At 36.5% G+C, this 26,575-nt stretch overlaps 17 protein-coding genes across 17 annotated transcripts; 11 read left to right on the forward strand and 6 right to left on the reverse strand.

The window, feature by feature from the left end:
- Positions 1-151: 151 nt before the first annotated feature.
- Positions 152-1,219, forward strand: PRCAT00003610001 (FAD-dependent oxidoreductase; the record flags this gene model as incomplete). Its single annotated transcript, XM_062953550.1, has 2 exons — positions 152-174; positions 235-1,219. 2 exons carry the CDS (start codon positions 152-154, stop codon positions 1,217-1,219), a joined length of 1,008 nt encoding a protein of 335 aa, XP_062810342.1.
- A 1,058-nt stretch (positions 1,220-2,277) lies between these two features.
- HEM1 (5-aminolevulinate synthase) lies at positions 2,278-3,993 on the forward strand (the record flags this gene model as incomplete). Its single annotated transcript, XM_062953551.1, has 1 exon — positions 2,278-3,993. The coding sequence occupies one exon, from the start codon at positions 2,278-2,280 to the stop codon at positions 3,991-3,993; it is 1,716 nt and encodes a 571-aa protein (XP_062810343.1).
- Positions 3,994-4,298: 305 nt separating this feature from the next.
- SPC98 (Spc98p) lies at positions 4,299-6,761 on the forward strand (the record flags this gene model as incomplete). The annotated part of the gene is made up of 1 exon (XM_062953552.1): positions 4,299-6,761. One exon carries the CDS (start codon positions 4,299-4,301, stop codon positions 6,759-6,761), a length of 2,463 nt encoding a protein of 820 aa, XP_062810344.1.
- Positions 6,762-7,091: 330 nt separating this feature from the next.
- On the forward strand, positions 7,092-8,012 carry CRC1 (carnitine:acyl carnitine antiporter; the record flags this gene model as incomplete). The annotated part of the gene is made up of 2 exons (XM_062953553.1): positions 7,092-7,155; positions 7,192-8,012. The coding sequence occupies 2 exons, from the start codon at positions 7,092-7,094 to the stop codon at positions 8,010-8,012; spliced, it is 885 nt and encodes a 294-aa protein (XP_062810345.1).
- A 433-nt stretch (positions 8,013-8,445) lies between these two features.
- On the forward strand, positions 8,446-9,189 carry VMA4 (H(+)-transporting V1 sector ATPase subunit E; the record flags this gene model as incomplete). The annotated part of the gene is made up of 2 exons (XM_062953555.1): positions 8,446-8,466; positions 8,530-9,189. The coding sequence occupies 2 exons, from the start codon at positions 8,446-8,448 to the stop codon at positions 9,187-9,189; spliced, it is 681 nt and encodes a 226-aa protein (XP_062810346.1).
- A 334-nt stretch (positions 9,190-9,523) lies between these two features.
- Positions 9,524-10,888, forward strand: MRS2 (Mrs2p; the record flags this gene model as incomplete). The annotated part of the gene is made up of 1 exon (XM_062953556.1): positions 9,524-10,888. The coding sequence occupies one exon, from the start codon at positions 9,524-9,526 to the stop codon at positions 10,886-10,888; it is 1,365 nt and encodes a 454-aa protein (XP_062810347.1).
- Positions 10,889-11,031: 143 nt separating this feature from the next.
- PRCAT00003617001 (DNA-directed RNA polymerase I subunit) lies at positions 11,032-11,946 on the reverse strand (the record flags this gene model as incomplete). Its single annotated transcript, XM_062953557.1, has 1 exon — positions 11,032-11,946. The coding sequence occupies one exon, from the start codon at positions 11,944-11,946 to the stop codon at positions 11,032-11,034; it is 915 nt and encodes a 304-aa protein (XP_062810348.1).
- A 182-nt stretch (positions 11,947-12,128) lies between these two features.
- Positions 12,129-14,636, reverse strand: PRCAT00003618001 (protein phosphatase regulator; the record flags this gene model as incomplete). The annotated part of the gene is made up of 1 exon (XM_062953558.1): positions 12,129-14,636. The coding sequence occupies one exon, from the start codon at positions 14,634-14,636 to the stop codon at positions 12,129-12,131; it is 2,508 nt and encodes an 835-aa protein (XP_062810349.1).
- A 591-nt stretch (positions 14,637-15,227) lies between these two features.
- On the forward strand, positions 15,228-16,241 carry MTW1 (MIND complex subunit; the record flags this gene model as incomplete). Its single annotated transcript, XM_062953559.1, has 1 exon — positions 15,228-16,241. One exon carries the CDS (start codon positions 15,228-15,230, stop codon positions 16,239-16,241), a length of 1,014 nt encoding a protein of 337 aa, XP_062810350.1.
- A 190-nt stretch (positions 16,242-16,431) lies between these two features.
- Positions 16,432-16,677, forward strand: PRCAT00003620001 (uncharacterized protein; the record flags this gene model as incomplete). Its single annotated transcript, XM_062953560.1, has 1 exon — positions 16,432-16,677. The coding sequence occupies one exon, from the start codon at positions 16,432-16,434 to the stop codon at positions 16,675-16,677; it is 246 nt and encodes an 81-aa protein (XP_062810351.1).
- A 363-nt stretch (positions 16,678-17,040) lies between these two features.
- On the reverse strand, positions 17,041-18,516 carry PRCAT00003621001 (uncharacterized protein; the record flags this gene model as incomplete). Its single annotated transcript, XM_062953561.1, has 1 exon — positions 17,041-18,516. One exon carries the CDS (start codon positions 18,514-18,516, stop codon positions 17,041-17,043), a length of 1,476 nt encoding a protein of 491 aa, XP_062810352.1.
- Positions 18,517-19,336: 820 nt separating this feature from the next.
- Positions 19,337-20,254, reverse strand: PRCAT00003622001 (uncharacterized protein; the record flags this gene model as incomplete). The annotated part of the gene is made up of 1 exon (XM_062953562.1): positions 19,337-20,254. One exon carries the CDS (start codon positions 20,252-20,254, stop codon positions 19,337-19,339), a length of 918 nt encoding a protein of 305 aa, XP_062810353.1.
- A 1,266-nt stretch (positions 20,255-21,520) lies between these two features.
- Positions 21,521-22,636, forward strand: SMM1 (Smm1p; the record flags this gene model as incomplete). Its single annotated transcript, XM_062953563.1, has 1 exon — positions 21,521-22,636. The coding sequence occupies one exon, from the start codon at positions 21,521-21,523 to the stop codon at positions 22,634-22,636; it is 1,116 nt and encodes a 371-aa protein (XP_062810354.1).
- Positions 22,637-22,767: 131 nt separating this feature from the next.
- Positions 22,768-23,394, reverse strand: TIM23 (protein transporter; the record flags this gene model as incomplete). Its single annotated transcript, XM_062953564.1, has 1 exon — positions 22,768-23,394. One exon carries the CDS (start codon positions 23,392-23,394, stop codon positions 22,768-22,770), a length of 627 nt encoding a protein of 208 aa, XP_062810355.1.
- A 382-nt stretch (positions 23,395-23,776) lies between these two features.
- PRCAT00003625001 (uncharacterized protein) lies at positions 23,777-24,271 on the forward strand (the record flags this gene model as incomplete). Its single annotated transcript, XM_062953567.1, has 1 exon — positions 23,777-24,271. The coding sequence occupies one exon, from the start codon at positions 23,777-23,779 to the stop codon at positions 24,269-24,271; it is 495 nt and encodes a 164-aa protein (XP_062810356.1).
- A 526-nt stretch (positions 24,272-24,797) lies between these two features.
- Positions 24,798-25,583, forward strand: PRCAT00003626001 (uncharacterized protein; the record flags this gene model as incomplete). Its single annotated transcript, XM_062953568.1, has 1 exon — positions 24,798-25,583. The coding sequence occupies one exon, from the start codon at positions 24,798-24,800 to the stop codon at positions 25,581-25,583; it is 786 nt and encodes a 261-aa protein (XP_062810357.1).
- A 124-nt stretch (positions 25,584-25,707) lies between these two features.
- On the reverse strand, positions 25,708-26,538 carry GLO2 (hydroxyacylglutathione hydrolase; the record flags this gene model as incomplete). Its single annotated transcript, XM_062953569.1, has 1 exon — positions 25,708-26,538. One exon carries the CDS (start codon positions 26,536-26,538, stop codon positions 25,708-25,710), a length of 831 nt encoding a protein of 276 aa, XP_062810358.1.
- Between the last annotated feature and the right edge of the window lie 37 nt (positions 26,539-26,575).

Here is a 26,575-nt window from a genome sequence, read left to right on the forward strand (position 1 = left end):
ATCTAACGTTATCTTTTTGCTCTTACTTCTTCTACCTATATAGCATTTGAGGCTTATATCATAATTTATTTTACCTGCAGGACGTTGATCAACCTCAAATAATCCTTTAGAGTATTGCCGCTTTACAGCGAGGGCACACCAGAAGAAAAGAATGACAAAATACGTAGTATTAGGGTAAGTATCGTTTGTCAATGACCTTGTTTCTGTGAAAAGACGCATAATTAACAGTAATAGAGCGGGAATCATTGGTCTATATACAGCTTTTTTGCTTATTGAAGATGAACACATCAATCCGAAAGATATTGAAATAATTGCTCAACATTTACCAGGAGATCAATCCATTGAATATGCATCACCTTATGCCGGGGCATATTTTTCTGCTTGTATTGATGAAGATGACTTTAAGTATAGTGAATACACGTATAGAAATGTTGGTAGGGTGCAACAAAAATTAGGAGAAAACTCTGGCTATGGAATTGTTCCTTCGACAGAATATTTGAGCGAGATTCCTAGCGCAGGATACTTAAAGAAACTTGAAGCATTTTTAGACGACTATCAGATAGTGGATCCTGTTCTGAATTCTAAAATTGGAGTTAAATATAAAGCCTGGGTGTTTAATAGCCCATTGGTGATTCAAAACTTATTAAGTTACTTGAAAAAACAAGAGGTATCAGTAAACCGAAGGAAGCTTCTTCATATTAAGGAAGCATTTAAAGGTGATACAAATGTAGTCTTCAACTGTACTGGCATCGGCTCATTGAAGCTTGGAGGTGTTGAGGATGAGAAATCATACCCAACTAGGGGACAAGTAGTAGTCATAAGTGCTCCACACGTTACGGAATGTGTCTCTAAATGGGATGATAAATCTACGTACATTATCAAAAGGCCTGACTCAAATACAGATGAAGTGATTCTTGGTGGTTTCTACCAAAAGGGAAATTTTGATCTGAGCACATATGGGTACGAAACAGATGATATTTTGAAGCGAACAATCGAACTCTATCCAAAGCTTTTGAGTGAGAACCTTTCTGGCGAAAAGCTTGCCGATTTGAAGATTTTGAGAGTAGTTGCAGGTGTGAGACCATCTAGAAAAGGGGGCGTTAGGATTGAGAAGGAACAGTTTTCTCCGGAGCAGTACGTCATACACAATTATGGAGCTGGTGGATGCGGTTATCTATGTGGATTGGGTATGGCTCATGAAGCTGTTTCCTTACTTTGAATAACTAGCACTGGATTCGGAAGCAAAAAATAAAAGTGAACCGACAACTGCAGGACTCGAACCTGCGCGGGCATAGCCCAAAAGATTTCAAGTCTTTCTCCTTAACCGCTCGGACAAGTTGCCATACTGTTAGATCAAAATATTGCACAACTAATAATAGCACACCCTACTTTTCTTTGCGTAGATATACAATACATTTTACTTCTTACTTAAAAGAGACACGCTGCCCTTTCTTAGTCTCTTGCATTTTCGGGGTGGCGAGTAAGTGATCTACTAATGTCTTAAGGATGACTAGCACTTCGTCATATCCACGCTAAAATGTTATATCGATGCATTCTCATCAGAGTCAACCTGCATTTACTCATACAGATCGCAACAACATTCTTCAAGCTGAACAGAACTTTCACCAAATTGAATCTCTTTGCAGCGCACAGAAACTTTATCAATTTGGTTACATTTTCAAAAAGTCGCTAATCTCGAGATATAGCAGGAGACATGATAACAAGTTATTATGTATTAATCACCTCTAGTGGGGAAAGTTCCAATCTTGGCTGTTAAATAATTGCCGATGTCGTACCTCCTCACTAATATTGAGCCATTATCTGTAAATAGTTTTTTTCGTTGGTTTGTTCCAATCAATTGCTTAACTGTATGTAGTGGGTTACTTGTAGTATTTTCATAGAAATTGACTTTCCGGTTGTGTCTCTGATTCAAGTTTTCGATCAACTCTTCTCACCCAGACCTTGCGCTGGACTTAGGAAAATGACGGTCGGGAGTGGCGGCTACCCGGTGCGACTTTTTTCTCGTTGGAGGAATTTTACCCCTTCTCGCCTACCTATCCCTCGCACTACTTTACTGCAATTAGCGGAACTTAAAACCTTTGTGCCGGATATTGCTCTTGGTGAAAACATCACATTCAACCTGTCACAACTCGAGGATTACAAAAATTTCACTGGAAAAATTACCGAAGTTCGATTTTAATAATTTTAAATACAAGCTACTAGTAACGTAAGAGGAATATTCACTCTTGGTTTTCTAGTTAAGAAATCGAATATAAAATGGAGAGTGTAACCCGTGCCTCGATGAAGGTTTGTCCCTTTGTCAAGTCGTCGTCGACCCAAGCTTTACGCCAGTTGAGCAAGAACTCAGGTTTGGTTAGTCAAGCTCGTCAATGCCCTTTCATGCGCATGGCATTGAAGGCTAAGGGGCTGAGCAGAACATTTACTACTGTATCAGACTCAGCAAGAGCTACTGCTGTACCTGCTGTGTCTGATAGCGTAAGCAGTCGCTACTCGTTCAAGGAGAGTGATCTCAATGGCAGTAGCTTGGATGTTTCTTGCAATGAGAATGGATTTGACTTCCAAGGATTTTTAAGCTCTGAATTAAATAAAAAAAGGAATGACAAGTCTTACCGTTTTTTCAATAACATCAATCGTTTAGCTCGTGAATTTCCAAGGGCTCATCGTGCTGAAGAAACCGACAAAGTGACGGTTTGGTGTTCCAATGATTATCTCGGTATGGGCAGAAACGAGAAGACATTAGTGGAAATGAGAAGAGTATTGGAAAACTACGGTGCTGGAGCCGGTGGAACCAGAAATATAGCCGGGCATAATCTACATGCCATTAAATTAGAAGCAGAGATAGCAGCATTGCATAAACATGAAGGTGCATTAGTATTTTCCTCTTGTTTTGTTGCCAATGACGCTGTTTTGTCATTGTTCGGACAAAAGATGAAGGATTTGGTTATCTTTTCTGATGAATTGAATCATGCTTCGATGATTCAAGGCATTAGAAATTCAAGAGCCAGGAAACACATCTTCAAACACAATGACTTGGCGAGCTTAGAGGAAAAATTAGCCCTTTATCCAAAATCCACTCCCAAAATCATTGCTTTTGAGTCTGTTTATTCTATGTGTGGTTCAATTGCGCCTATTCTGGCTATTTGTGATTTGGCCGAAAAATACGGTGCCTTGACATTTTTAGATGAAGTCCACGCTGTGGGTATGTATGGTCCACATGGTGGTGGTGTATCTGAGCACTTAGACTTTGAAGAACATTTGAAATCTGGCTTGGCTTCCCCAGAGAATAAGACTGCAATGAGCAGAATTGATATGATCACTGGAACTTTAGGTAAAGCATATGGAACAGTTGGAGGTTACGTCACAGGTAAAGCTAACTTGATTGATTGGATTAGGTCATATGCTCCAGGCTTTATTTTTACTACGACGTTACCGCCTACCGTTATGGCTGGTTCTGCTGCTGCTATCAGATATCAGAGAGCTACTTTGATGGATCGTATTGCTCAACAGAAAAATACCAGATACGTTAAGGATAGTTTCAATGATGTTGGAATTCCAGTGATTCCAAACCCATCTCATATTGTGCCTGTGCTTGTCGGAAATGCAGCGGACGCGAAGACTGCTTCTGATATGTTGTTGGAGGATCATGACATTTACGTTCAAGCTATTAACTTTCCAACTGTGCCTATTGGTCAAGAACGTCTCAGAATCACACCAACTCCTGGACATAGTCCGGAAATTGCAAATCACTTGATTGAAGCAGTTGATTCCGTGTTCAAGAAGTTGAACTTGTCAAGAATTAGTGACTGGGAAAGAAAAGGTGGTTCTTGTGGCGTTGGTGATGCTAACTCTGGTTCCAACAAACACATTTGGACTGATAGTCAATTATCTTTGTCGGATAAGGCTTTAAATCCAAACGTTTTCGACCCTGTTATCTCACCTATTGCCGTTTCCTCTGGTGTGGTTGCAGTTTAGGCTTTCTTGAGTTCTTTTTTTGATTTGAGCGTCCGTCCTTCCCTCCTTCCTTCCTTTTGCGGTTACGATTCATCGTTTGAAAACGTTTCTGATTTTTGCTGGTTTCGATAAGTACTATTTAGTTATTCTATATGGTTCTCTATGTACGTGGTTGGACATTAAGCTGTAGTAGTTCTTTGAAAATATCTCTGGATAATTTGACACAAAAAATTGATATGGGCGCGCGTTCTGATTCCATAATATTACGAAATCAAAACATGTATCTCGAAATCATTTATTATCATTAAAGAGGAAAATAGTAAGATATGGTTCTAGATCAAAGCCAGGTCATTCGGCTTTACTCTCATAGGCTAGCTAACTCATTAATACCGTCTGATCTTGGAGGAGAATACGTTGATAGTGTCACAAATGATTTACTAAGATATATCAGTTCATCAACATCAAAAAAATATGATAGTAAACAAATAGCCAACCAAATAAAGATTCAGTTTTTAAGCAAGGGGCTTAAGAATGAATGGATCAAAATTCAAGAAATTTTAGAGTCTCTAACTAAGTATAAGAGTCTAGAACAGATTACCAACTATTTGGTTTTTTTGCAAACATTACGGGGAGAGAGTCAAAGTCTTCCTTTCTTGTCGCCTTATAAATTGCCATCTCAAACTACAAATATAAAGCATAGTTCACGACCTGAGAACCAACTTCTTTCATCTCCTTACAAGGCTAAAGAATTTGGTGAAAATCAAAAGACGTTGGATCTGGTTATCGGCCCATACTACGAATGCATTTCCGAAGAAGAAATACTAAGATATTTATCTTATTCATTACTTGGGTCTGACTCGAAACTTTTAGTCTTCTTAAATGATGAAAGATTGGAGCTTCCAACGAATCTCAATTCAAGCTATAGTGGTCTTTTACGAAATATTTTGGAAGCTGCATTATTATACAAAAGATTAAGCAGATTTGTCGAAACTAATAAGGGTAAATTAACTTCTCCCATAAAAACGGCATACTTGACAGCATTGAATTCAGAACTTAATATTTACGTTGACCACGTAAATGAGATTTTTAACTTCGAGCCAAGCTCGCTCATGCTAGTTTATCACAAACTTTTCGACTGGATATTTAAATTAAGGTTGCTTTACTCAATTGTCAATTGTTTACATTTAAATGGTTATGATTTTATATCTAAGGTTTATGAATTGACAAAGTTTGGGGATTCTCGTGTTAAAATTTTGGCTGGATTTATATTCGAGCAAATCATCACTCCTTATTATGAAATATTAGAGCATTGGATTATATGCGGAGACTTAATTGACAGTAGCGATGAATTTTTCATCAAGTTTGACACTAAAAAACTTAACTTCAACGAAATCGTTGTATTTCTTCCATCTAGGACTCCATTTTTTATAAATGAGGATTTGAGTAGGAAAATCCTTCAAATTGGTAAAATGATAATATTTTTATCCCAGTATTGTAAAGAGTTGACATGGGTTAATGGGTATCGAGAAAAGTATTCCAAATTTATATTTGAGGCTAATGCAGGTCTCAAATCTATGAACTTCAATACAATATCTGAACTAGTTCACACTCAGTATAAAGATCTTTTGAATTTCTTTTCTATCATAGTACAGGAGAAAAATGAATTCTTTTTGCATCTCCTGAGTCTTCAGAACTACTTATTGATGAAGTCAAACGATTTGATAGAGGCCTTGATATTTCAAGGTGGTCCGATATTTAACGACTCCTCATCTAACATTTCCACAAGCTACTTATCAAAGATAGTGACCGAATCCATCAAGCATTCCTCTGCCAAGTATTCTAAATATTCCACAAGGCTAGACGCAAGGGTGCTCGATCCTACGCATGGTCATGTTGTCTGGGAAGTGTTCACATTAGAGTATAAATTAGATGATTTACCAATTCACAGCATTCTTCAATCTGGTAAAATACAATACTTAAAAATGTTTAATTTTCTTTGGAGAATCAAGCATTTACAATATTTGTTGAACTCCAATTTCATAGATGCCTGCAATATGAGAAGATCCGAGCTAAAAGAAACCCACAGGAAACTAATGAGGCTCAGGAAGTCACGCCCAGGGATAAGGGAAAGAAAAGTTGCTTGGCTTTTAAAGTCATTTAGCACTGTTAATATAATTCGTCATCAGCTTATTCAATTTCTAAACTTTTTAGTCAGGTTCATTTCTTTTGATATTATTGATGATAACTTTAATGAATTTATTGTTGAAAAGATATTTAAATCCAATATTCCTGATATGAAATCAAAACTTCCTATATCTGACTATTTTCTCAAGTCAATAGGCTCAAAGGTCATAGGATTAGCCTCGTCAACAGTCTCACATAATATGAATGAGTTAACTATTGATGAACTAATCAAAATCCACGAGCAGTTTCTTCTGCTGGTTACTCAAAATCCGCTTCTTAATGAAGCAGTCGTTGGAAAGTATACTCGGCGATCGTATATCGACCAGGTATATTCGATTCTTGAAATCATTCTTAACTTCATAGTCGGCTCGAAACAGTACTATGATCTAATAACAAACTACATTGCAGTATTAAACATCGAGGAAAATTTGCTGGAAGAGGAACATACTGACGAAGATTTGGAACGAATAGAAATAAGCTTGAAGTCGATAATGAAGAAAATATATAAAGATCTCTTTATTCAAGAGTTCCAAGTTATTTACGATGGTTTTGTCAAAGATTTAAAAAGTGACTTATTTATGCGCGAAGTCTCCCGCTCGCTCTAATACCGAGGCCGCTAAAACTGTCACCCCACACAAAGAGATTTTTGATATAGATTTTTGTATATATTGAGTACTATTCATGCCAGCTTAGCGCATATACATAGAGTTAATATGTAGTAATGAGAGGAGAATAATAACCCTATAGTATCCCATTTTTTCGCTTTCAGTATTCTTTTTGTAGCTAATTCTTCGATCTTTCGTATCTCGCGTACTTAAGAAAACAGAAGAGAAAAATAGACAAGCACGCAGATTTTGCATATATATATGGGTCCCCCAGATTTTTCATTTTCATGAACACTAGAAACATTTACAATTTAAATAATAAGATTAAAGATGGAAGAAGTAGACAGCGTCTTGATTGATAATGTGAAATCATTCGCTTCCGGTGGTTTTGGGGGTATTTGGTGAGTAAATCCAATAGCAGCCTAACAAGATAGGCGTTGTAATGTGAAGCATCATCTAACACATTTTAGTGCTGTATTAACAGGCCATCCATTTGACTTGATCAAGGTTCGTTTACAAACCGGTGTTTATAATTCTACAGCAGAGTGCTTTAAACAAACCTTGCTTAAAGATGGGCCCCTAGGTTTCTATCGAGGTGTGCTTCCTCCATTATTGGGAGTCACTCCTATGTTTGCTGTATCTTTTTGGGGTTATGATGTTGGGAAAAAATTGGTCTCTTCTTACACTGGAGTGACTGCTAGTGAATTTACAATTCCTCAAATTTCAACCGCTGGATTCATTTCTGCTGTTCCTACTACATTAGTTGCAGCTCCCTTCGAAAGAATCAAAGTTATGATGCAAATTCAAAGTGGTGGAAAGTCCTCAATGGCTTCTGTCGTTAAAGAAATGTACAAGACAGGAGGCATAAGATCTATTTTCAAGGGATCAGTTGCTACCTTAGCTAGAGATGGACCGGGCTCTGCGTTGTATTTTGCTACATACGAATATTTGAAAGAAAAATTATCTGCTCCAGGTGAAGACTTGTCTTTGTTTGCCATTACTATTGCTGGTGGATTTGCTGGTGTGGCTATGTGGTTAGGAGTCTTTCCAGTTGATACGATTAAGTCTACTCAACAGTCGTCTAATACCAACGTCTCCATTATGAAGGTCACATCTAATATTTATAAAAGAGGTGGTATTAAGGCATTTTTCCCTGGTGTTGGCCCAGCATTGGCCAGATCATTTCCAGCTAATGCTGCCACATTTTTGGGAGTCGAGGTTTTTAGAAAGGCCGTGGACGATCTCATTTAAAATTATGAGCTGAAATCTCAATGTCTATTTATTTATTGCAATCCACATTTCAACATGGGAAATGTACATAAAAGAAGAGTTCCTTTTTGTTTAATTCATCGTATATTAAAGTAAAAGTTGTTCAACACAAATTTGTTGTTGCCAAGTCCGATACCATTTCTTCTGTAAAACTTAACTAAAACTTAGGATTATGACTTATTTGTTGAGAATCTTTATAGTAGTATGTTAAGAATACGATTCACTGATTTTTTCATTCTCCCGTACTTAGTTAATGGATGTCAACTTAGTAAATATTTTATACGTCTTGATCGAAGTAGTGTCTCGCACAAGTGTCCAGAAAACCTACCACTCAAAACTTGATAAGGCCAATATCTATTTCGAGTCTTGAACAACATCTAACATTAAAATCATATTAAATATAATTACCGAAACAATGTCGTTAACAGATGATCAAGTAAGTAAACTAGTAACTGTTTTCCTTCTTTATTTATAGAATTGAAAGCTAACATATATAAAGGTGAACGCCGAACTTCGTAAGATGAAAGCCTTCATCGAAAAGGAGGCACAAGAGAAGGCGAAAGAAATAAGACTAAAGGCAGATGAAGAGTATGAGATTGAAAAAGCATCCTTAGTTAGGTCCGAGACCGCTGCAATCGATTCAGCGTACGAACAAAAATTAAAGAAAGCCTCCTTAGCCCAGCAGATTACTAAGTCTACAATTGGAAATAAGACAAGATTGAGAATCTTAGCTACCAAAGAGGAAGTCTTGGATGAAATATTCGATGAAGCTGAAAAGGACTTGAAAAATATTGCTAAGGACAAATCCCAATACCAGCCCATTTTAGAGGGCTTGATTGAGGAAGGGTTGTTGGCATTGTTGGAAGAGAAAGTAACTGTGAGGGTAAAGAAATCTGATGTTGATATTACTAAGGAGGCTTCCGCCACTGCAGCGAAATATTTTGAAGAGAAAACGAAGTTCTCCGTTGAAGTTACAGTTGATGAAACTAATTTCCTTGATGAAAACATCGCTGGTGGAGTAGTTGTCGCTAATGACACTGGTAAGATTGAGGTCGATAATACTTTAGAAGAGAGACTTAAAATTTTATCTGAAGAAGCATTACCAGCCATCAGGCTCGAGCTTTTTGGACCTTCTAAGACTAGAAAATTTTTTAACTAGCTTAAACTTTGACATCGATACTCCTTCGATACCATATTTACTGTTTTCTTATATCTACCTGACATATTAACCTAATTAGTAGTTCCTTGATTTCAATGTAGAATTTACTTGTAGGCTTTTTCTTCAAGAGGAATGCAAAAACATATTGACTGACTTTTCCAACGACATACGTTTCGTGAAAATTGACTTGATGTATTGCGAAATTTTCCTGATAAAGAAATTAGCATACAAATTATAGTTCTTACGGCACATTAGAGTGGTACCTTAGCCTCATTCTAAGTTTTTAAAGGAATAACTTAACAGAGAGTATCTTGGTTAGACATAAACTTTGATTATGCTCTCGAGAGCTTTAGGATCGACGACCAATAAGCTATACTTCGTTAGAGTCTCTCAAAGGAAACACTATGTGTGGAATAAATTTAAATCCACCAAAACTCGAAACCAAACTATCTTGGATAGGATTAGAAAGGATTTGCCACCTGAACCTCAATTTCAGGATGGGATTCAAAATGTGTATGATCATGAAAAGTTGAATTACCATAAACTTGAACCTATTACTCCTAATGATTCATATGTTTCTTGTACTAGTTTTGATGATAAAGGTAACATATCGGCAATTTCCAAGAAGTTCCCCAAAATGTCTTTTTTAAAGCAAAATGGATTATTTCCTAGAGATCTTAGGAAGATAGATACATCCTCAGTTGATGTTGTGCCTCTGATAACCGTCCGACCTCCTAGAGCTATCTTGATAAATTTACTTCATATCAAGGCTATTATTGAGAAGGATGCAGTTATGATATTTGATACATCTAATCCAGCTGTGGCTTCTAAACTTGGTGTGTTCATGTATGATCTTGAAATGAAATTGAAACTACAAAACGGAAATATATGTTACGAATTTAGGGCATTGGAAAGTATTCTAATAAGTGTCATGAGCTCTTTAGAAGCTGAACTTAAAGTTCATACCGCTAATTGTGGTTTAATATTAGCAGAATTAGAAGATCAAGTCGATAGACATAAGTTGCAAGACTTATTAATCAAGTCTAAAAAACTTTCAAGTTTTTATCAGAAGACCGTTTTAATTCAGAATGTACTCGAAGAACTTCTCGATAATGATGAGGATTTGGCTGGAATGTACCTATCAGCTCCGAAGAAACCTGGTGACGGGGATTGTGAAGACTTGGAAATGATCTTGGAGTCATATTTCAAGCAATGTGAGGAATTTGTTCAACAGGCTGGTTCTTTATTAAGCGATATTAAGGCTACCGAAGAGATAGTCAACATTATCTTAGACACGAATCGAAATTCACTCATGCTATATGAGCTTAAGATTACAGTCTATACATTAGGGTTTACTGTTGCTACCTTGTTCCCTGCATTTTATGGTATGAATTTGAAAAATTATATCGAAGACTCAGCTTATGGATTTGGATTAGTGGTACTTGTATCGATATTACAAGGTGTTATCATAACAATGATAAATATTAAAAAATTACGTAACGTTCAAAAATTGACAATGATGGGAGATACGCCAAAACATAAGCCGCATTATACTTTTGGCAGCATGGGATTCTTAAATATAGAGAGATGGTTTCGTAGATTGATTTATGGAAATAGAGCAACTAAATTTGATCATCCTACTTCAAAAGAGGCAGATGCTCTCTGGAGAATGATTAATGATGATAGATCTTTGAAATGATGTACATAAAACCTCTTTTAATTTTTGTATATACATAAAGTATAATAATGATATTAGATTGTAAAGCTGGATATAGGTGAGTTGTTTTGCAAACAGGAAATGCATTGTAATTTGCTTGACAGCTACTGTTATTTTATGCTAGTTTAATCAGAATCATCATCATTTGTATCGGAAGCATTCACTATAGCATCATCTTCACCCAGTACCCCATCTTCATTGTCCTTTGAGTATATTGGCAAATCGCGTCCTAAAGTTTCTTCGATTACTGGCACCATTGGCATACTATTATCCTCTTCATTAAATTTCATATGCGAATTAACAGCTTGCGAAGTACTGGACGTACGGCGCTCTCTGAAAATCGGCTGAGATTCTAATTCAAAACCTGGAGAGATTAAAGTTCCTTCTACTGAAATAACTCTTCCTGTTGTATGCAAAGCTTTAACATTAAATTTAAGTTTACCTTCTATTCTCAAGTCATTTTCAGTAACCCAATGGCCGAAAGATTTGAAATTACTGGTAGAATCCTCTGAATATTCATCTTGTTGACTCGGTAGAAATCTCCACGTATTGGGTATATTGTACTTCTTTATAGTTGCATTGAAGGTATCATGGATTAATAAACCAATATGAGAGGCCGTTTGCATATATACATAACCTTCTAAGCAATCGCCTACCTGAGGTCGCCATATCAAAAAGTCGACTGATATCCAAAAAAAAGTGAAAGGTGAAGACCCTTCTATTCTAGCAATCGTTAATGGGTTTCCCTCTGAGTCTATACTTTTATTTCTCCCAGATATCTTGATATTGCTGTAAGACAACACAACCCCTTTAGCTTTTGAAAAATATGTCATAATCATAGGATCTAGATGCTGCGATTTTATGCCATTAATTGGATGCTGAGTATAGCACGGTGCAAGTGATATGTACATCGATGATGTTACCATATAAAAACATTGGGCTACTCCTTCGTCATTAACAGGGTTGACACTTTTGGATAATATGAAGTCTCTATTCTTTGAAGACCGGATGCTTCTAGTAGTCTTCGTCTGCGAATTCATTGCTGTTTATTATTTTATGTTTAACTTTATTCTAAAATGTTAGAGATGAGGTTCTGATAAAAAAAATCGTCAGCTTAAAAAAAAAAAATTTAAAAAAAAATTCTTGAATTTAAATTATAACATTAAGAATTGAAGAACCTAGTCTCATCAAGTAATATCTAAGAGAAGTTTTATACTCTTCACTATATTAGCTTATTGGTCAACTTCGAGAGCCTGTTCGAACCGAAGCTTCTTCCAAGAGGCGTGTTAATATTCTTTTGCTCGAAGTCATATTTCTGGTATACTTGAGATTTGAAGGATAAGCTCTCTTCCCTCAAAAGCTGGTCTCTCTTCTTGAAAGCACGGTTGCCGGTTGTAGGTTGTCTGAAAGCAGCAAAATTTCTTAGAAACTTACTTGCTGGCTTTGTGGGAGCATCCTCTGCTTCAGTATACTCAGGCACCCCTATAAACCTAACCTTCTTTATTAAAGAGACTTCTGTAATTTCTAAAGAAGAAGCTGAAATATTCAGTGAGGTACTTTCTTGTGCTTGAGGAGTTTTTTCAGAGTTTAGCAAACTGGCTTCATCTTTTAACGAAAATTTAGGCTCGCTTTTACTTGAAGATCTCTCTCGTGAGTGAGTATTTTCCGGCTCAGTAGTTGTATCCGGACTACTCTTAGTAGTTACTCTATTATCGATTTTTTTCCTTATGTTGGTTTCTGAAGGACAATTTGGATCAAATATAACACTAGTTAATTGTTCTCGTTGTCGTAAAATTATAGATCCAGCCCTTGCTGCATCTTGCAAATCATGTACTCTTCTACTTGCAACCAGCTGCCTAGGAGTCTTGGGGGTTTCTTCTTCTTTAACAACAATTAAGTCCTGCTTTCTTCTAGTAGGTGTCGGAGATGTCACGCTAGGAGTTGACTGCCTCTTGCTTAGTGATAAAGACCGACGTATAGAGTCAGGAGAGCTTGTATTAGGATTGTTTTGCTTCTTATGCAACGCAGCCGCAGCTCCGGATGTAGCAGCAGCATTAGAATTTTCATGAAGTTGAGAAACTGGTATTGGTTGTGAGTTAGATCTCCTTCGTCCATTTGAAGGCGAAACTTGTTCTCTATTCTGTTGAAGATTACCTTGCAGGTTATTTCCTTGTAAAAATAACGTAGAGTTTGGTCGAGGGGAATGCGAAATCTTTGGAGATATGATAGTGTTTCGATTGGTCGGCGAACTGATGGAGCTTCTTCTTCCTAATGACACGGAGCCTCTACCAGAGCTATTGTTGCTGTGTGCACTAGATATAGATGACGACCTCGAAAGCCTTACACTGTGGTTTTTGCTTATAGGTTTGGAATCCCCCTCTCTTTGAGTCTCAACTCCACTCTTACCTTTGAAACTGGAATCAGAGGGCCCCTTTGAAACATTCCCTTGATTTTCAGTTTGCTCTTCTAATGTTTTCTTGTTTGATGGTGTGCTATCCCTAGACTCGTACTGTTGTTCTTCCTGATAAATAGAAATTAAATTCGCTATGGGCAAGCTGTACGTCTTTCGAAACCTTAATTCACAAGTTATCCAGTGAGTCGCAAATTCTTCAAGCTTAATAAGAAACTTCTCTATAATAACGTGGGCCTGATTAGTGAAATTGATGAAATCAACCAAGTTCTTGGGATTCGCTTCATACCTAGAATTTTGCCTTACGAATCTGGTTATGGTGGCAATTAGTGTCCCATTTCTCTTATTACTATTAAGATACTCGTCAATCTCTTTTAATAAATGCAGCTTAAAATACGTAGGGTTTTTCGATTGTATTGTAAATCTTTGGTCATGCAAATGTTGGTAATTCGAGAGATAGATTTTTCTACCGAGTTTCCTTATTATAGTATAAAGATCATTCAATCTTAAAACGAGGACTAAAATTTGGTGTAAAGCATACTTTGAATTGGGCATTTGTTGCATGGCCCTTAGCCTTTGACGTTCTGGTAGTTTTTTTAAAGTTATAAGCTTGATAATCGGGATTTTCAACTTGCTAAGGGTAGTCCTTAAGGCATTTGTCATACTAAACAACATTCTAATATCCATATCAACTAGACTTGTTTCTATAAATTGTTCGTCCTTTAATAAAGAGTCTTCTTTAGGGAGTTCAAACAAGAACCCTCTACTAACATTTAAATCCATATCATCTGTAAAACATTCTTTTTCCACTATTTGCTGGATGTTTTCAAAATGATCTGACTTATAGCAACCTGATTTTGTTCTCTCGGCTTTGGCAGTAACTATTCTCTTTTGGTAACTTTGTAACGCGTTCGTACACAATTGTTCGAATAATTTCAAACATCTTTTTGCTTCATCAAAGTCCGGCAAGAACCCTAACGGTACTACTGGCGAATCCGCAGAATCATAAGGAATGTGGCCGATAGTAGAAGAAATTTGAATGTTGAGTGCTTTGTATGGAATAAAGTTACCTAAACTATTCAATTTTTCATTGAAGGCACTCTCACTTATACTGAAAACGTTTCCACCAAGTAAGACCATATGCTGAAGCATAGGCAAAGACCGCGGGTCTTCTAAGTTTTCACTCAACTTGATAATACTATTTATAAGCAGTTGCAACTTGTTTGCTCCATATACGTACTGTACTAGTTTGGCGTCTAGCACATCTATGAAGTTCGGTCCTTCATTGTCGCCTGAGTTTTCCGGCGTTTCATTGGACATTGTTCCGTAGCTGGGACTTGGTCAATCAGTTACAATATATCTTGACGTACTTGAAGTCCTCCTAATTGATTTTTTGAGTTCGATTAGAGATAACGGTAAAAGAAAAGAGTGTTTCCGGAGTACAGATAATCTGTCAAACGCCTTATTTCGCACAGTAATCAAACTAATTTTATTACCAGGTAAGCCTTAGTTTGTAACAGCAGTAGATGATATTCTTATTGAACGAATATTTAATTCAGCTACGATTGTATTTATCAGAATTGTTGAGCCTACATGGTTGCTCTGCTAAGATAATGACTCTGTCTGTCTTGGAATCATCCTTACCGATGAAGAGAGTTATATGATTCAGAAACAAGTACAAAAACGCTTATTGAAGATATTTCCGAAGTTACATACCAGCAAATGTTACATGTTACATGTTATGATTGTCTAAAAGGCTTCCTGATTATTTATTTCAATAGTTGTTTCTTATATTTGTATTTATCCTTGTAGAGGACCCCAAGTGCATGACGCGATCATCTGACTTTCACAACTTTCAAAACAAATATTTAATTTCCTAACAACTACCAAAAAAATCATATTTCGTAGGAGATGGTTGCTGTGGACTATCGGGTAACGTCTCTACTTACGGAGCATCTTGGGTATCCTCCTTTGGCTTTGGTTGATGATGTGATAAATGCAGTTAATGTTATCATGTATAGTTGTACCACCGAAATCGAGAGGTATCTCATGGAAAGGCAACAGAAGCAGTATGAAGACACTACAAAATCCCCAACGGGCGATCGGGATGTTTTGACTGAATATGCTAATGAAAAATATCCCACAGAGGAGATTCAAGTTGGAACAGGAAAGTTAGAGACTTTACTCGAGAGCCAGATTGACACAAACTTCGATAAGTTTGAACTATACACATTAAGAAACATATTTATGATTCCTCAACAATTAGTTGATGACGGCTGGATACGATTGAAACACCAAGAAGGTATAGATTTCAACAAAAGTAGCACAGAACTTAAAAGTGACTTAGACAATAAACTAAAAGACCTTGTTAGAGATATAAAGTTTGAACTTCACTTGAGAAAGATATTAAAACTTCAAATTTTGAAAGCCCAGAAAGTGATCAGAGCTTTGAACGTGTTAAAAAAGAATATTAAATTCCTTGAATTAAAAGATGAAGGCTCTGCTCTATCGCAGGAAGCAAAGACGGCATTCAAATCCTTATCTCCTATAGATGAATCCTTATACTTCCTCTTTAATCAAGTAACTGAATTGGTACTACAAATGCAAGAAATTATGAAGAAGGTGTCTAGTAATGTCAAGAATGGAGGGATAAGAGATATGAAATTTGTCCCAAGTTTAAGAGACAAATACACTGATGGTGTTTCACTAAAAATTTTGGAGAATATTGGTGTGCTAGCGAAGAATCCACATCACCTGTCTGAAGCTTTGAAAACTGTCGAGGCTACTACGCTTTCGGACCTCGAATCAGTTAAGAATATAAACCAAGGTCTAGAGCATGACCCCAGCTCTCTGCCCCAGCGATCAAGGCAAGACGCGGAAGATGAGATTCAGATAGATATGATTCACTCATCTATAGAGGAATGACCTACTACTCTAATTGACTTTATGTACGTTAAGTCTCTCATCTGAACACCTAGCATTTATATCATATATACTGAATACTATTTGAGTTATCACGTGATCGATGCTATCCAATAAAATGAACTGTAAATTTTAATGACAAGATCGAATTTACAGCGCATCTTACATCAATCATTACTCATATTAATCAATCATGGCACATACATTGAAGCCCGATCCAGCGTTGCAGAGGTTTAATACTGCAAAAGAGAAAATTGGTTATTATTTCCGCTTCAAGCCAAGATCTGCATTGTTCAATGTTGTCTTCATGGGACTAATTCCAGCTGGATTAGTATATTATGCATATGGGTCCGATGGTCAATTTAATTTCCTGAGAGCATTCAGGAAGCATCAAGTTTTAAGTGGTGAGGAGTATGTTCCAAGAAATAAAGATTTGTGAGCTCACGTTGTTTCATGGCTATCTTAACGATCCCTGGGGAGCCTCTGATAGTTCATAGCATTTAATTTAAGTCTACACATATTCATATAAAGAAATACACGTTAACAGATAATCATACCTGTAATAGAAATTTTGAATTGTCCATATTAAAGTTCCTAAATAAAAGAACTTGAGATAAAAATTAACAAAAACCTGGTATAAATGAAAACATATTTACATATTCTTAAACCCAACCAAAAAAAGTAATCCCAACTGCTGAACTCTCTTCTCTTCAAAGCTCCGTCACATTAAAAATAATTGAAAAGATATCCTTCAAACAGCCATAAAATATTGCAAAAATCAAGATTATCTCTTGACTTCTTATTACTTGCCACCTGATTGCTGTACTTGAAACAGTGCCATACCTGATCTCATGTCTTTCAAGACTTTCGGTCCATTAAAGTTACCCTTCTGCACTGAATTGCATTCAAAGAAAGTAGTCGATGTAGATCTCTTTAAGGTCGGTTTATCGATCCTCGAAGATAAAGCTTTCTTCAGTTTTATGTTATCGATATTTTCATGCTCCATGACAAACGACCAATTATTTATTCCATTAACAGGAAAAGAGCTCGAGCATTCGCTGAATGAAAACTGAGGTTCATGTTTAGGCGAGGTTGAAGTATTCTGGCTCTTAGGGTTTAAATTTAATAAAAGGGTAGAACTATTTTGAGCTGAATTCATTAAATCAGATCTGTCGTTAAAGGATTTTGCATGCCTTAGCATTTTCTTTGGATGGGGTTTTGGTATTCTTTTATTAGCTTTCTTGACAAGAGCTTTCTTATCGACAGTTGATGTTAGAAAATCTTGCTGCATTAATTCTTGCTGGCAATGCTCATTCTCAAGCGCAACAACATCAGCTAAATCGAAGCTAGATTCATTTGGTTCTTTACTGATAAATGACACCGACACATCATCACTGTTAGGTTCGTTTGATTGAATATCTGACAGCGGTTTTCCAAATAAATCAAAATCAAACAAATTGCATACAGACACTTCTAGCTCATTCGAAGTACTCGAAAGTATATTCGAGAACTCTTCTTCTGATGGTTCAGAATTTGTGCTCACATTCTCGATTGTTGTCGGAGAATTATTGGCTATCAAAGCACTGCTGGGAATTGCTTGTATGCTCGTATCGTGATCTCTTGTTTTGGTGTACGGGTCTGAGTAGACAAGTTCATACTGTTTGTCATTTTCAATCAATGATTTTTTATTAAGCGTGAATTGATTTGGAACCTCATGTGTAACTCCATAGGCAGTCTGATCAGATTGCTTATAACGATTTTCAAATTGACGGGAGTCATTGTTGGATGTAACAGACAACCCTAATCCTACTACTTGACTAGGAGAGAAGTGACTACCCGACATCGGGCCACTACTTGAGGATCTTGCTGAATTTGGCGTCTGCAAATATGCTGTTGATGAGTTATTTATAGTCGGTGTTATCGGTGCTGCAGTTTTCGAGACACTGCTCATGGAATTCATCGAGGTACTCTTTATGGGTGACACAGAATGTTGCTGTGTAGTCTTATTCTGATTTTTATTACCAGGATGTGATTGGACCAACATTGGCTGAAAGAAATCGCAATTCAGTTCCATTGTTGGTGTTTGCAAATAGAACTTAGCATTTTGATAAAATGTGCTACTTACATCGGTCTTCGGTGTAATTAATTCGATGTTTCCTAAATCAGAAGTAGCGATGGGACTAGGTGGGACTGTAAATTCAGCTCTACTCAATTGTGATTGGTCATCTTCTTTGTTGCATTGAGAATTTGTATCAAAATAGAAGTGATTTAAATTCATCTTTATGACAATAATATGTCTCAGGTCCTGGGATACCGCCACTTAAATATTAACAGTTTCGGTTTCTCTTGAGGTTGACTTTCAATGTTTTTCTTCCCGAATGGCTCTGACTTTTTGAGATGTTGTATTTCTTGCTAATTTATGGTTCCTTTAAGCCCAACTTAAGCTCTATATCAAACGAACGAATGGTTTAAAAAGAATTAGCCTCTAGCGAATGAATTATAGCTCTCTTTTTTTAATATATTCTTATACGTTCTTTTCTTCGATGGTAGGATAAAGCTTTCACGAAATACTCAACTTATCAAGGATTTCTATGCTGGCTCAAATTAATTGCGATAAATGAGTTACAAAAGTACAGGTTCGAAATTTCCACGGCAATTATAAAATAGCCAGCATCGAAGACTGAACATGTTATGGCAAACCAATATTAACAGCAAACATAAATATTCCGCAATGCTGGCTCAATTGCAAAGCACTTAAATTGACCGGATTCGATTTAAGAGTCATATGATAGAGCTAAAGGGAGACAAAAAAATTACTATTGATAGCATAAATACATTTATCTCATATATTAACCTTCCTGGTTTAAATAACTAAACTATTCCACTGAGAAAGTCCATAAAGACCCAAACTTAACACAAATTATAAATAAAGAAATGAAAAAACAAAAGTTATGTCAAGTAAAATAAAATAAAAAATAAAATTCCGTACCAGTACATCGCCATACTTTTGACATTTATTCTATAATTAGCGACTGATTCCAAATAATCAACTGCTTTCAACCATGAGGGCCCATCCCGCCCAATAATTGTCATTAAAGTTACAAGTATCTCTCAAAATGATAATCATTTAACCAACCCACTTTCTCAAAAGCGGCAAAAAGTCTGCTTGCTTTATTGACATCAATGCGACATGCTTTCTGTGCATCTGTTCTTCTAAACTGTTTGTTACTTCTCAACCTATTTACTTTCTCGAAGAATAACCTTCTCTTAGAATCCAAATAGACATTACATGGTAATCTTAATATAGAAGCCAATAAAACCTCAGCCGGATGCAATTTAGATACATCTGGATCTGACCTCAAATCCATAGGCTGCCCTTTCCATTCCACTTTCAAGCATCTGTTATTATTTGGTAAAGTTGAAACGTCTGGGGAGTAGTCTGGAATATTCTCGTCTATCAAAAGCTGTTTTTGAGACGAAGGGGTAACATCCTTTCTGACCTTTCTCTTCTTTGGAGACGGACTTGCTACACGGGACGGAGCCTCTAATTCTGATAAATTTTCAGAAGTTTCTTTAACCAATCTTCTCGTTCTGATTCTTTCTACAGTGGATTCGGAATCACTGTCTGATACCAATTGCCTTCTTCTAAAAACAGGCCTCTTCTCATATTGCTTCTCTCTCGAGCTGACAATGGCATATTGACTTAAAAAGTCAAGTTGTCTTTTCTTATAGTTAGAGTTCAATCCATTCCATGGTTGCACTGTCAACTCATATGCTTTAAAATCTTCGATAGGAAACGACGACCTGCTTTCCAAGAATGTTACATCCGTCTTGTGAACAGGCTCTTCTTCCTCATTTTGAAATGGAGATAAGGGAGGAGACAAAATCGTCGTAGTATTAGAATAATTGTCACGGCTCACAACTTCATGTATCTTAGATTTTTGCTCCTCCTGTAATGATGGCGTAAGGCATCCTTTCCTCTCAATGGATCTCGCACTCGGATGTATCAATGACATGCTTATAATTCTCAATGTAGTAAAATAAGGCGTCTCCCAAAAAAACGCAATTCTTGCCTGGTATGAATTGAATATGTAACTCCTGTTACTCTTAGTTAACTCTGAAAGGTATTATACCTGACTTTACAAAAATTCTGTGACTTGTTCCTGCTGTTCTCAGGTTAATCTCTCTGCTTATTGTTCGCGTCTCAATCACTAACTAATCAGCTACCTTCAATTGATATTATTAGTACCCAATGGTTATATAATTAAAGTGTTACGTGAAATCAATTGATGCTATCAGCAAATATAATAATTTTATGACTGATATTACAAAATTTCTTAAAATATAGATCGAATTAAGAATAAATACTTTTTGTTGTTTTTTAATAAATGACTGCTTTTCTTTTGTAAGAGGGTGCAAATTTTTTTTTCTTTTTGCCGTTTCTTTTTTTTTTTTTTTAAGGTCATAAGAGCGAAGCAAATAACGCAAAATAAAAAATTAAATATAGAAATGACAATTAAGAAACTACAATGTGAATATCATCAATTCCGTTTTATGTGTCGAAAGAGTTTTGTTAACCTTCAGCTCGTCATTTTCTTGAATGCTTTCATCCTCGGCTGCGCTTTTAACTTAACTTAGGACTTTTGTGCGAGTGTTGGAGATAGCCGCCTGAGTAGAGACTGAGATTTACGGCGGCTATGCGTACATATGGGAATTTCCTGACCGCCTGAGGGCGAACCAAGTCGCGCGGATTAGCAGGTCATAAAAAATTGTAGGATCTTGAAACACAAGCTTATGTGGGTCACATGTTTTTGATGTCACACACCTACTCTGCAAGCTCATATAGGGTGCTTGACCTTTTCAAGATTATATCGAATAACTATTATAAATTCAATTGTAGTAGTGAGACAAGTGGACGCAAATTAACCGGAACGACAAAGATCAGCTGTATCCTTTGCTAAAACACAAATGCCGCTAATTTACTTGCTATGATTGGCTGATTGTAAATAAGCCGTGGATGACATATTCTCTTAAAGTTCCCGTTTTAATCCCCCAACTCACGCGACAGAAAGACATTGTGCAGATCTATGTATTGTTTTAGATTTTCATCACGAGATGTGTCACGTTTTATATAATGTGTTGTTTTCAAGCCATCGCAAATTTTCAAACAGAGCTGCAATTCTGTAATCGTTGAGATAAGTTTTAGTCGCTTGGGGCTGGATAGAATTAAACTACAACCCATTACCTAATTTAAAAGCTGGGCTAAAGTATAATTAAATTTTATGCTAAAAATGGTCGAGTTTTTTGGTAAGCTTTGTCTAGCACCTATGGTGAGAAGTGGAGAGCTTCCTACTCGGCTCATGGCATTGAAATATGGTGCTGATCTTGTTTGGTCTCCTGAAATCGTAGACAAAAAAATAATTAAATGTGATAGAGTGGTGAATGAAGATTTAAAAACAATAGATTTCGTTGAAGTGGCTAATCCAGAGAAAGTGGCTTTCAGAACATTTCCCAACGTCGAAAGGGATAAGCTAATCTTTCAAATAGGGTCCGCAGATCCAGAATTGGCCGTTCTTGCTGGATTAAAGGTTGTGAGAGACGTCGCAGGGATTGATTTAAACTGTGGATGTCCTAAACCGTTCTCGACACACTCAGGAATGGGCGCTGCCCTACTCAAAACTCCTGATCTTTTGGAGCAAATACTTTTAAACTTAGTAGAAAAAGTTGGAAAGCCATTTAACAAGCCTATAAGTTGTAAGATAAGGTTGCTCAATGATGATGATCCGAACCCGACGATAGATCTTGTGAACAGAATTTGTAAAACTGGTATTCTGAATTTGACGTTGCATTGTCGGACACCTTCAATGAGAAATAGGGAATACCCAGTAAGGAAGTTCTTACCGGAGATTATTGCAAGCGTCTCCTCACATAATGTCAGTTTAATTGTGAATGGCAACATCCAATCGAGAAATGATCTAATTAAGTTACAGTCGCTTTATGGTCCGAAAGTAGGTGGCATGATAGCGGAATCCGCCGAGTCGAATCCAACTGTTTTTCTGAATCGCCCCTTACCTTATAATGAAGTCATATATGAGTTCATCACCATTGCAAGAAAATTTAGAAACCATCCAAGTAACACAAAGTATATTTTGCTAAACCAGCTACCTGGTAAATCTAAGTACTATCAGATGTTTTGCCAGGCAAAAACTAATGAAGAATTTTTGGAGATTGCAGAAGCATTATTAAATGAGAATGACTGTAAAATTTTATTCAAGTTCTTACAAAAAGATAGATTGGTAAATCCAATCGAAACGATTGAAATGAAAAAGCATGATGTGGATGACAGAGTAGACATGGGAAACAAAAAGAAACTAAAATCATTAATTAGCGCTGTGTAAAGCTCATTTATCTTTCTCTTCATAGCATAATACATAACCCTATTTTATATATACAGCCTGAGGGTCATTAAGCATTAGAAAATAACATAAAAATAATGGGACATCTCTAAATGCGAAAGCGGAAATGCAACTCATGACAATAATCTTTTAATACCACACCAAGCACCTGCCGCAGCAGCCATCATTCCCGCCGAATAGCCCATTGGTTTGAGTCCTGAACTACTTCTGAAAAGTGCTCCAGCTAACACGCCAGCACCAATAGAGTTTAAATCATCATGCTTACCTCTAAGCGCGTCAAAAGAAGAATCGATCAAATTATAAGTCAATGCTAATACACCTGCTGTATTACCTAAGAATGGCCCCCTTCTGGTTATGTGATTCAATACTGTATTTAGCTGAAGTCTGGGAGGTGCATTCTTAGGCAAACTATTTACTCCCTCTTGAAAGCCGTAAGCTCCTCCAATTCCTAATCCCATCAAATAAACTGCACCCGTACCATAACATAAATCATCGGTCCAACTCCTAGATGGAATAACTCCTTGAGCTCCATCGATCGAATTCAATTGTTCATCTTCTAAATCCAAATATTCAATACCTTTCTCTAAACCAGCTAACGGGTGTAACTTCGCTGAGTCTAAAGCTCCGGGTGCATTTATAATATCGGAAACATTAGAGACTTGAGAAGGATCAAAACCTAATGACTGTTTAGTATCAGAATCCTTAGTGTCAGTTGTTTTTCCCCCAAATAACCAAGACATGCTAGTTTAAATTAATTATATAGCTAATTTGCCTAAGTTTTTCACCGTGAGTTTCAAAATTTTCATGGATGAACAAGTTACCCGAAATGTCGTCGGCATATTTGCTTCTGCGCGACATTTTGCAACCTGGCAGAACTTCACTTACATATGTGCTGTATGTGCCATAATACTTAGAAGAAAGAACTCATGCTAACAAAAGGCACATTCAAGATCTTCCTATGTTGTTAGAATAGTTATAAAGTACTCTCTTTTTTATATTTCAGGTCATTCTTCCATGTTTCTTTTCATTTACTTTAGTTGATATGCTCTAATTATACTATATATAGCAATTTCTTTCGACCACAATTTCCTATTGTTTGTTAAGAAATGGCTTTTGAAGACAATGGATACTTATATCAACGTTATTTGTTCCAGTTCAGATTCTTCTTTGAGTACTGATGCTGAATGCACATTCGCATCAGATTCAAATACCGAGAAGCACAACATTGGCCATGAGGAGAACAAACGAGACTTTACCTATCAGTTTGGTCACATTCATCAAGATTCATATCCACGGGCGTCTGTGGCGAACAATAGCCTAGATATAATACTGAAAAAATTTAATTTCACATCAAATGAACAATTAAATAAAAAAATTGCTAAAAATCTTCATAAAGAGTTTGAAAAGAATAACTACAACTTTCCGAAATATTCACCCCCGCCAAGAGAGGTCCTTTTCGCATTTGAAATGTTCAATGTTTCTTTAGATGAACATGAATTTTTGAAGAAAAAGAACGTCGTGGAACCTCCTCTTCCAAAGGCTAAAACTAATACAGCCATTTCAACTTATATCCATAAACTCTATATTTATCATCATCTGAAAAGGAGTGATGGATAACTTACAATCTTAAGAATAGGAATATACAATATCTTTAATGAAGCGCTCAGATGATTAGTGACTTCGGGTCCACGTAATTTTTTGGAATAAGCTTAGTATCAAGAAAGCTACACTTTCTTCACTCGAATAAGTAGATTCTTATATTTGCGTTGTTTATTCACAATTACATGCTTTATGAAGAGGCATTAGTCGATAATATTATACGAAGATGAATTTTGGATGTAGTTTCAAAAACATATATGCTGTTGCGAAAATCTGTTCTGAGTATTCAAATTATTCATTAGGCCAGCATAACTAGAGATTGTAATGCTTGAAGAATAGACTAATCCTTGAACTTCCTACTGGAATTGGCATTTTTGGAAAAGTATACCACATGCTCGATATGACCCATTGCCAGATAGGCTGCTCTACTTTAAGCTTGAATACTGCATACATAGTATATCACCGATATTGTCAATAGTACATCAATATCAAGTTCAATTAGCTCAACATTCAAATAATATTGCAATTGTAAAGTATTTAAGCCATGAGTTTGGCGCCAGCAAAAAGTTCTCCCACATTAAGGTACCCAAAGAGGAAATCTCTTGAAGCTGACAATCGCAGTGGAGAGATGAATAATTTTCAACAAACAAATGGTATAGAAAACAAAATTACCATGAAAAGGATGCTTTTGCCAAAGCCGGAAGCCGTTCCGCCATTGAATTTTTCTTTAGTTGAGGATATGATCTATAGATCAGGCTTTCCCATGCCGATAAATTACCCTTTTCTTGATAATTTGGGCCTCAAAACTATAATATACTTAGGTGATTTAGGCAACAAAGAACATAAAAAGAAGGATAAGACGAATGTCTCCCCTAAAGATAAAGATAAAGATAAAGATAAAGATAAAGATCATGATTCATCAAAGAAAAAAGATAAGCATGGGACTACCGAAATAATGGAAAATTATGAAAAGTGGATATCGACCACGGATATTGGATTTCATAAGTTATATATGGAGTCTTCTCAAGAGCCCTTCAACTCTCCAATTCAATCCCGACAAGCTCAGGAATCTCTTTCAGAAGCTCTACAATTAATGCTTGATAAAAAGAATTTCCCTATGCTCATACACTCGAACAAGGGAAAACACAGAATTGGCGTTTTGGTTGGATTGTTTCGAAAAGTTTTGCAAGGCTGGTGTATGAGTGGTATCTTCGAAGAATACGAAAAGTTCTCTATGGGAAAATCTGAATTTGATTTGGAATTTATTGAATTATGGCAACCAGAGCTTCACTACGATGAAGATTACAAGCCCCAATTTGTAAGAATATGACACTTACAAATTTGAAATTTATGGTTATATTATTGATCGCAAAATTAACGAGCCTAAATGTGATTTCTATTGATAGTCCTCCAGTTACTTCTCATAAAAAAGTTTATGACATTAATAAAGAGTATCATAATTTGTTTTTCATTTCTCTTAGCTTTGTCATGACCTCGCCACCTTTAACACGGCCCGTAGCCTTTTGAATTAGCGGATCATCTAATCGCATAAACGGATTAAACTCAAGCTCATCACCTATCGTAAATTTTCCAGTTGTAAACTCGTTATTGTTAGCAAACTTTTCCAATCTCTTAATTGCCTCATTATTGAGTACAGTTTTAGAGAATTTCACATTAGATCTAGTATATTCATGACCCGGGTAAACATGAGTATCCTTCGGGAGTTTAGCAAGGATCGAGTTCAACGCTTTGTCCATTTCCAGACCAGTCCCTTCAAAAAACCTTCCGCACCCGCTTATAAATAACGTGTCTCCCGTGAAAACAGCTTTTTCACCTGTTTTCGAGTCCTTCGCATAATAGCAAATTGAATCTTGAGTGTGGCATGGTGTGTGCAACGCAGTAATTGAAATGTTATCGCCCAAGTCAATGACCTCTTCATGTGATGGCGTATATGTAACTAACGGCGAATCCTTACCAGCAACAATAGGTAAATCGGGAAATTTGGAATGGAATTTTTTGTTGCCGTCAGAATGATCATAGTGATGATGAGTATTCACTATTGCCTTAAGTTCGTATTGAGGTTTCCTTTGTTTTATGTAGTCCATTACCTCATTAGGTTGAGCTGGATCAATTAACCATGCATTTTTGGTTGGCGAATCAATAAGCAAGTAGGCGTAGTTGTCACCAGACCCCCATCTCATCGGGATTGATTCAATCTGCATGTTTCTCTTAATGATATGGCCAAAATTCGAAGCTTGTGAGAGAAGCTTTTTCATTGCTAACATCTATCCTAAGAATGGCAAAAAAAGAATTGAGATTACA

The sequence above is a fragment of the Priceomyces carsonii genome (assembly GCF_900007245.1).
Source record: "Priceomyces carsonii strain CBS4050 genome assembly, scaffold: Debaryomyces_carsonii_scaffold_4, whole genome shotgun sequence".
Lineage (NCBI taxonomy): Eukaryota > Fungi > Ascomycota > Pichiomycetes > Serinales > Debaryomycetaceae > Priceomyces > Priceomyces carsonii.